Source organism: Rhipicephalus microplus, unplaced genomic scaffold (genome assembly GCF_043290135.1).
Source record: "Rhipicephalus microplus isolate Deutch F79 unplaced genomic scaffold, USDA_Rmic scaffold_24, whole genome shotgun sequence".
Classification (NCBI taxonomy): domain Eukaryota; kingdom Metazoa; phylum Arthropoda; class Arachnida; order Ixodida; family Ixodidae; genus Rhipicephalus; species Rhipicephalus microplus.
In genome coordinates, this window is record NW_027464597.1 from 2548025 (window position 1) to 2557521 (window position 9497).

Here is a 9497-nt window from a genome sequence, read left to right on the forward strand (position 1 = left end):
TAGATATGTGAGTGTGATGGCTACGCCCATGTCTTAGCACAATATCACCCGCCTTTCGTCTTATTATCTCTCTCTTAACTGAACGAATTTTTTTCGTTCATCTTACACGCTGCAACTGAGTGACATTCTCAGAAAAACTGGTCATTCTATTTGTCGACCTGGCGAATTGCACTGCCAGGTTCCTAATGGACAGTTTCCAAATAAGCAAAGACTTCTAGAGTTAACAAACTGTAGTTTGCACCAGTTATGGCTGAGTGCAGTATTGTAAATGCAAACATCTATTTTCAAACACAAAATATACGCTGTATCACTCAGGTCGCTGCTTCAACAAAGGAAATATTTTACCACAAAAGCGCTTAATGAGACGTCCGTAACGGTTACGTATGAATAACGAGTGCAGATTACTGCAGAGTTTATTTTTCAATGAGTAAATATGTTGTAAACGTGTATGCGTTCAGTAGTCCCGTGACGTAGCTGAAAACTAATTGTAAAAATTGAAAGACGCAGTCAATGCTTCATTTTCATAAATATAAGCTAAAGGGCACTTGCGCTCTGCGACGAGGAGTACAGCCGCTGGACGCCTGTATCCCATTGCGTAAGTAATATTGCCGCGAACCATGCATTGCGTTTGTTTATTTGTGTTTTGTTTTTTCAGCCTGGCTGCGCCGGCCTGTGCTATCACTGTTGTTACAGCGTTTCGAACAAACGCTATCGAACAGTGTTTCGAGCGTTCCGAACAAACAGCATTTCGAACAAACGCTATCACAGCGTTCTCGATACAATTCGACTATTCGAGCAACCCTCGCGCCGAGAGATATAAATTCCCGCACAGCCGATGCCATGACATTCGATCGCCGACGCTCATTAGCGTGCACGTCGTTTTGCCGGCCGCTGCTTCGCCGCCTGTGTATTCTTTCAGTTGTTAGGGGAGCACAGGTTCGCTCCAATAAACTTGTTTTTTTTTATAGACAACTGCGTCGTCCTTTGTTGCGTGACATCTGGTGGAGGTGCGGGGTACATGAACCCTAAGCCATTGCCAAGCCGACAAGCAAGCCCAACACGACAAGCACGCCCAACTCATGTCAGCCGCCGAAAGCAAGGCCTTCAGCCAGAGTTTGGACTGCTCCCGGATAAAAAGAGGAAAGAAGACGTAAAAACCACGATGATCAACGCAGGCACCATGACCAGTGCTACCAACCCTCCCGTCGTTCTGCAACAACCTCGTGAGCCCCCATCATTCCGAGGATCTCCTGGCGAAGACCCGTAAGAGTGGCTGGAGAAGCTGGAGCGCATCCGCATCTTTAACAGGTGGGATGACGAAGAAACTTTCGTCATGTCTTGTTCTATTTGGAGGATGCAGCTCGAACGTGGTTTGAGAACCATGAAGGCTCCCTAACCGACTGGACTGTCTTTAAGAGCGAATTCCTCAAAACATTCGCTACGGTTGTGCGGAAATAACGAGCCGCCCTTTTGTTGGAGACGCGAATGCAACACCCTAACGAAGGTGTTGTACTGTTCGCTGAGGAGATAAAGATGCTGTTCCGGAGAGCTGACCCCAAAATGGCAGAGGAGAAGAAGGTGCGCTTTCTGATGCGGGGAGTTAAACAAGAGCTCTTCGCTGGACTCATCCGCAACCCCCTAAAACCATCGCTGAGTTCGTCACCGAGGCTTCGATGGTCGAGAGGACCTTGTATATGCGTTCGCGGCAATACGATAGACCACTCAACACCCTTTCGGTGAACCCGGTAAACGCCCCTGGATTGGTGACGGAAGACTTGCGGGAGACCATCCGCGCCATCGTTCGCGAGGAACTGAGGACATTGTTCCCAGCAACGCCACAGCCCCAAGTCGCCTCCCTCACTGACGTCGTCCGCGAGGAGGTTCAGCAAGCACTGGGAAATTCTATGCCGTCGGAAGCATCTTACGAACCACAAGCGATGACCTACTCCGCTGCTGCTCGTCGACCCCGACCCGTCCCAACCCGTTATCAAGAGGCCCCGCCGTACCGCCGCCCAATGTTGCCCGCCCGACCCCCTGTAACCCGAAACCAGGCGCCCAGGAAGACCGAGGTGTGGCGAACGCCAGATAATCGTCCACTGTGGTACTACTGTGGAGAAGCCGACCACGTCTACCGCCGCTGCCCGTACAAGAGGCTGGGTTTGCGTGGGTTCTCCGTCGACGCACCCCGCCCGCGAGCCGGCCAGCGCCCATTTGAAGAATACCTGTCGAACACCAGCCATGGACCATCTCGTTTCAACCGTTCGCCGTCACCCTACCCGTACCAATCCCCCAACCGTCGCAGCAATGCTGACTTCGCCCGTGGAAGGCCCCCAGCCCACTAGGGGGAAACTAAAAGCAGCAACTTCTGGAGATGAAGTTGCACAACGGCGAGAAAATGAAAACCCTCCAACGACGCAAGACCGTGATTCACGACATGCCCTCATCCCGACGACCGGACGACACCCTGACGAGACCCCCGAAAACGACGACAGCTACGTGGTGCGACGCGTAGCCGAAATGACGAAGCCTGCCGCTGAGAAGACGACGATGACGACGCATAGTGCCCGAACATCAACACGCGCAAGCTGCGATACGACGCCCCGACGCACCCGAAATTCGAGGAAAGCGGCATCCGACGTCCAGTTGCCCATTGACGGCCTTGACGTAGTCGTCCTCATCGACACGGGAGCCGACTACTCGATCTTGAGCGGGTCATTCGCGTCCAAGCTAAATAAAATTACGACCAGATGGGACGGTCCGCACATACGCACAGCAGGAGGCCACCTCGTGACCCCAAGTGGAATGTGCACATCGCGCGTCACCATAGACGGCACTACGTACCCTTCGCAGTTCGTCATTTTGCCTAACTGCTCCCGCGACGTCATTCTCGGAATAGACTTTTTGCGGACAATGGCGCAATAATTGATCTGCAGACCAGGTCGATAACGTTTTCTTCCAATCACTCCACGACGCCGCAGCCGAACCTCGGACACCGTGCTGCTGTAAGGATCGCCGACGATCACGTCACCCTGCCACCCCGCGCAAGCTTGATGATCGCCGTCTATTGTGAAGGTGCTGCTCCTGACGTCGACGCTATCGTGGAGACTGACCAAAGGTTGCTTCTAGACCGCGGTGTGTCTGTCGCAAGAGGCATTGCGCGGTTTAAGCAACGCAGATCCCACGTTTTGGTCCCCAATTTCACCGAGGAGTACCAACACCTAAACAAGGGCGCTGCGATTGCGTTCCTCGAAGAAACGCAAGAAGCGAGTCAAGTGATCGCGGTCGCCACCTTTGAACGCGCACGTGCAGATGCTTCCAGGCTGCCACATCCTTTCGACGTGAACCCGGCGCTGTCGCAAGAAAATCGGGACAGATTACTGGAGTTGCTCCGTCGCTACAGCGAGTGTTTTAGATGCGGAGCATCTAATACTCGGGGCTTGTAGTGCGGCGCCGTCCGCAAGCTTCCTCCTCCTTCTTCCACCATCTGTGCATCCCTTCCTCCTCTACACACCGCGCGCGCTTCACTCCTCCACCATCTGTGCACCCTTCCTCCTCTACACACCGCGTGCGCTTCTCCTCTTCACGAACATTCGCTAGCTGTATAATGTAGCGCGCATGCGCCGTCACGCTTCAAGAACATCGGCAGCGGACGCGCGCGCATGCGCCGTTGCGCTTCGAGAACATCGGCAGCTGACGCGCGCGCATGCGCCGTTGCGCTTCTCCCCCTTCTCGAACATTCGACAGCTGACAGTGCATGCGCCGTCGCGCTGTATATATACTCAAGGTCGGTGCTCGCTCGCTCAGTTGCCGCTCGTCGGTTGGTTTGTACGGCGCGTCGACGTCCGAGGTCGCAATGATCGACGTCCCTTCGACCAGCGCCGGCCAAAGTGTTGGCGGAACCGCAACCAAGTCGTCGTCCAAAGACAAGGCAGCGGGGAGAAGAGCTCGCGACGCCGAACGTAAACGTCGGCGTCGAGCGGAAGATGCTCAACTTAGAGAACGTGAAGCCGCTGAGAGACGTCAGCGTCGATCAGCAGCACCGGATTCGGCCGCTTTGAAACGTAAGCGTCGACAAGAGGACCCGGACTTTCGAAAACGGGATACGTGTCGTACGTGTTCACTCATTTAACAACCCTCCTACAACCACGTTAACCAATTTAGCCAGCGACCGAAGTAAGTCACAATTTAACACCCCATTTCACAACCACGTTTACCAATTTAGCCATCGACCCAAGTAAGTCGCACTTTAACACCCCGTTAACCAATTATATGCTCCGCATCCTCCTCAGTGTTCCCCCGAGGGAAGCTGCGGGCAATTTTTTTCCTCGAACTTGAAGTTACGTCAGACACCTTTGGCGAAGCACCGGATAATAACCGAAGATAGAGCCGGACCTACCAGACAGTCACCGTACCGCGTTTCTTCACACGAGCGCGAAGCCATCCGGACTCAAGTAGATGACATGCTCAGCGACGACATAATACAGCCATCGAAAAGTCCGTGGGCTGCGCCGGTTGTACTCGTGAAGAAAAAAGATGGCACTTTAAGATTCTGCGTTGACTACCGGAGACTAAACAAAATCACCAAAAAGGACGTGTGCCACTGCTATGAATCGACGACGCCCTCGACCACCTCTCTTACGCCAAGTACTTCTCATCCATGGATCTGAAGACCGGCTACTGGCAAATTGAAGTGGACGAGAGAGACCGAGAGAAGACTGCATTTATAAACCCGTACGGTCTATACGAGTTCAAGGTGATGCCGTTTGCGCTGTGCACGGCGCCCGCAACGTTTCAGAGAGTCATGGACATTGTGCTAGCAAACCTGAAGTGGCACACTTGCCTCGTATACCTCGACGACGTTGTCGTATTCGCCCGGACTTTCGACGAACACCTCACAAGGTTGAAATCTGTACTCGAGGCCATTCGTACGTCGGTGTTAACGCTGAAGCCTGAGAAGTGCCGTTTCGCGTACGAGGAACTCAAGTCTTGGGTCACGTCGTGAACGCCGCGAGAGTCCTACCTGACCCGGCAAAAACATCAGCCATTGCGAACTTCCCAAGGCCGAAAAATAAGAAGGGTGTGCGAAGGTTTCTCGTACTGTGCGCATACTACCGGCGCTTCGTCGGAAACTTCGCACGCATTGCAGAGCCACTCACGCGCCTGACGAAAGAAAGCACCCCTTCCAGCTGGGAAAACGACCAAGAAAAGGCATTCTGCGAGTTGCAACAACGCCTGCAAAACCCGCCCGTGCTCGCTCATTCCGACGAAAACGCCGAAACAGAAATGCACACGGACGCCAGTGATATCGGTTTGGGTGCCGTCCTCGTCCAAAAGCAAAGCGGTTACGAAAAGGTAATCGCCTATGCAAGCCGTGGTCTGTCGAAGGAGGAGAGAAACTACTCTGCCTCCGAGAAATAGTGCCTGGCTATCATATGGGCCATTTCGAAATTTCGCCCATACGTCTATGGTAGACCGTTTAAGGTTGTGACAGACCATCATGCGCTGTGTTGGCTCGCCAATTTGAAGGACCCCTCTGGCCGTCTTGGGTGGTGGAGCTTGCGCCTGCAAGAGTTCGACGTTACAATATTCTACAAATCCGGCAGGAAACACTCCGATGCCGACTGCCTGTCCCACGCCCCCGTCGACCCACCACCACAGGACTCCGATGAAGACAGTGCGTTCTTCGGAGTCGTGACAGAGAGCGACCTAGCCGCCTGGCAGCGTGCCGACCCTGACCTCTGCGCCATGATTGACTACCTCGGAGGACGCAACGTCGCCATGCATAGGGCGTTCAAGCGCAACTTACCAGCGTTCAGACTCAAAAACTCCATCCTAGTGAAGAAGAATTTCAACCCCGAAACGAGAATGAAGTATCTACTTGTCATCCCCGCAGACCTTCGTGACGAAATTTTGGAAGCGGGCCACGACGACCCGTCTTCCGGACATCTCGGAACAGCTCGCACGATTACAAGAATCAAAGCGAAATACTTCTGGCCCCGCCTTACATCCGATGTCACCCACTACGTCTGGAGCTGCCGTGACTGCCAGCGACGAAAAACACCACCGACGAGACCCGCCGGACTTCTGCAGCCGATCGCCGTCCCAACGAGGCCCTTCCAACAGATCGGAATGGACCTTCTGGGCCCGTTCTCTACATACCAATTCGCGAACAAATGGATTGTCGTAGCGACAGACTACATGACGCGCTACGCAGAGACCACCGCTCTTTCAAGGGGAACTGCACAAGAAGTTGCAAAGTTTTTTATTAACCAAGTTGTGCTGCGACATGGAGCCCCTGTGGTCCTAATCACGGACCGCGGAATGACCTTCACTGCGGAGCTCATGCAAGGAATCTTACGCTACAGCAACACAGATCACCGAAGAACGACGGCGTACCACCCCCAAACGAACGGACTAACGGAACGGCTGAATAAGACAATCGCGGATATGCTGTCTATGTACGTCGACGTTGAACATAAGACGTGGGACGAAGTCCTCCCGTACGTCACATTTGCGTACAACACGGCTATCCAATAAACCACGCAGATGACACCGTTCGAGCTCGTCTACGGAAGACGGCTGACTGCGATGCTCGACGCCATGCTTCCGCACGTAGAAGACGATGACCTCAACGCCGACGTCCAAGGATACCTCCAACGTGCGGAGGAGGCCCGCCAGCTCGCTCGAGTTCGTATAACGGACCAGCAACTGGTGGATGCCGGACGCTACAATCTCCGACGCCGAGACGCCGAGTACAATCCTGGAGATCGTGTGTGGGTTTGGACTCCCATTCGACGACGTGGACTCAGTGAGAAACTTCTACGATGCTATTTCGGACCCTACAGGATTTTACGACGTGTTGGCGAACTAACGTACGAAGTGATCCCCGATGGTGACTCCCGTACATCACGATGACGCACGCGGCCCGAAGTCGTCCATGTGGTTCGCTTAAAACCTTTCTACGGACGATGACGAACTTTTATTTTAATTTGTTTGAACTGTCCCTTATGTTAGCATCGGGTCGATGCACTCTTAGAGGGGGGATAATGCCGCGAACCATGCATTGGGTTTGTTTATTTGTGTTTTGTTTTTTCGGCCTGGCTGCGCCGGCCTGTGCTATCACTGTTTTTACAGCGTTTCGAACAAACGCTATCACAGCGTTTCGAAAAAACGCTATCGAACAGCGTTTCGAGCGTTCCGAACAAACAGCGTTTCAAACAAACGCTATCACAGCGTTCTCGATACAATTCGACTATTCGAGAAACCCTCGCGCCGAGGGATATAAATTCCCGCACAGCCAATGCCGCGACATTCGATCGCCGACGCTCACTAGCGTGCACGTCGTTTTGCCGGCCGCTGCTTCGCCGCCTGTGTATTCTTTCAGTTGTTAGGGGAGCACAAGTTCGCTCCAATAAACTTGCTTTCCTTATAGACAACTGCGTCGTCCTTTGCTGCGTGACAATATGTTGTACAAAGCACCGACGAGGATAGCGCAGCTCGTCTTTACGACACGACGCGTTTTTTTTTTACTGGTTGCCAATGCTTGTAAGCAGCCTACCTAAAATATTCCGACACACCAAAGCCTTCAAAAGGGCTTACTCGGCTGTTTAATTGCGGTTTAAATTCACTTTTTATTACACGTGCGATTGCGAGATTCCTCTATAGCGAGAATGAGCGACAGATAGACCGAACTATAATAAGGACCCATAGGCCACTAAACTCTGGCTGTAGTGACAAGAGATTGGGTTTTTTTGCGCCTTCGCTACCCTTCATACAGGCTCCCTCAAGTCCCCGCCATTTATTTTGGTATAAAGCACGCTAATAATGTGAGCACTAAGTGGCGAACCATACAGAATTTAACAATCTTCGTCTACATGCTGAATTTCTTTCCGTTTGAACAGAGAAAGGCACGCAAGACTAAGTGAAGCCTATTTATTGATTGCGCACTATAGTCGTGCGAAGCACCGGTGAGTGCGTGGGCTACTGCTGGAAAGGAGGGTCAAAAGCAGTGCCCAAACTTGTCTCTCATCAACGAGCTCAGGCAGAGGCTATTTTTTCAAGACGTCCCCTGAACAGACTGCTGCTGTCATGAGTGGTGCCGAAAAAATAGAAAACACCATATTGTATTGACACGCCCATTCCTTAAATGTTCACGGGTTGTTTATGAACCGTTTGAACAACCACGAATGGGGAGACATCCGTTGCCAAAATAGGCTCACTAATGCATCCGCTATTCCGTTTAAAGGACACCTAGCCGGTTGGAGCACGGTAATTGTGAAGACTATGAACTCAAACGCCAATCCATCTCGCAGAGCCATAAACGTGCAATATACGAAAAATTTTCAAGTGGTAGGCGTTTTGACCCGCCAAGTATAACATCAAAATAAGCGTCCAGGTTGTTAATTTCGTGGTTGGGCCATACGTGCACGTATAATAGAAAAGAAATGAAAACTAAGTGATCAACTTCTATTTATGTTGCAGTCCTTTATACCTTGTTTTACGCCAATTCCACTATTGGACCCAAAGCTATGGAACTGAGTCATAATTTTCAAGTAGATATTCTTTTCATCAGTGTCATATGTCATCACACAATGTTGCAGGTTGCCAACTGATGATGACTGAAAGTGCGCTGGATTACCCTATTCCCACGTTTTGTATGCTTCTGTATCGCCACCACTGCCCCGGACCCAAGGTTGCGCTCTACCATCCTTACTGCAAGTATCAAGATGCTCTCATTGATCGAAAGGCAATCGATGAAGGCTATAATAAGCACTAAAAAGTGGGCATTCTCAGCAGTATATTTACCAATAAAATATCACCTTCCTGCTCGTACCTGTGAGCCTTATTGTGTACTTGCTAGCAATTTTTTTTTCTAAAAGAACGCAATTCATGTTTATTTATCACGATTATCGATGCAGAAGAAAATCAACAGATTACTTTATCGCCCTATCACCCAGCGAACGTGCATGCCCACCAAAACTGCTCTGAAAACCACCGATGGTGTCAGGGGTAGGGTGCGGTATGTTTTCCTAATGAAGTAATCATAGTAATATTTGCTTTGTGCTCGCTGTGGCAAACAGTGATTGGTCTCGCAACCATTTTCAGCAAGACCAGTTTGTCGCTTTCGTCGAGCATATTATTACCACGGTCCTTCTGGTGTTACACAGTTCATCAAAGGCAGCTATAGAATGAACTGAATGAATTTCTCGACGTGTATGCCTTCCATTTATGAAAGCGGAAAGCACACGTGGAAAGAAGGAAGGGCCGTTTGAGCTCACCTGTAGCTCTCATGTGTATAGCAAAATAGCTAGAGCCCGATTTTTAGCGAGAAAGCGTGGGAGGTTGTTCGCACTGTTTGGGGGTGCCTTATGGTTTGGATTCTTATTTTGTGTTTTTTTTTATTGAAACGAATAGTGAGCACTTGCTGTGTTCCTGTGTGAATAAATATGCTGGCTGCCTTTTATTGTTGAAGGGCTGATAAAAAAACTCACAGGTCG

General features: G+C 51.2%; 1 protein-coding gene across 1 annotated transcript in view; it reads left to right on the top strand.

The window, feature by feature from the left end:
- Positions 1-8832, top strand: part of LOC119181105 (uncharacterized) — a 44018-nt gene extending 35186 nt beyond the window's left edge. The window contains exon 5 of the mRNA XM_037432284.2: positions 8601-8832. Coding sequence (XP_037288181.2) covers positions 8601-8776 — 176 coding nt within the window. The 3' untranslated portion in view covers positions 8777-8832. The remainder of the gene's footprint in view (positions 1-8600) is intronic.
- The last annotated feature ends 665 nt before the right edge of the window (positions 8833-9497 follow it).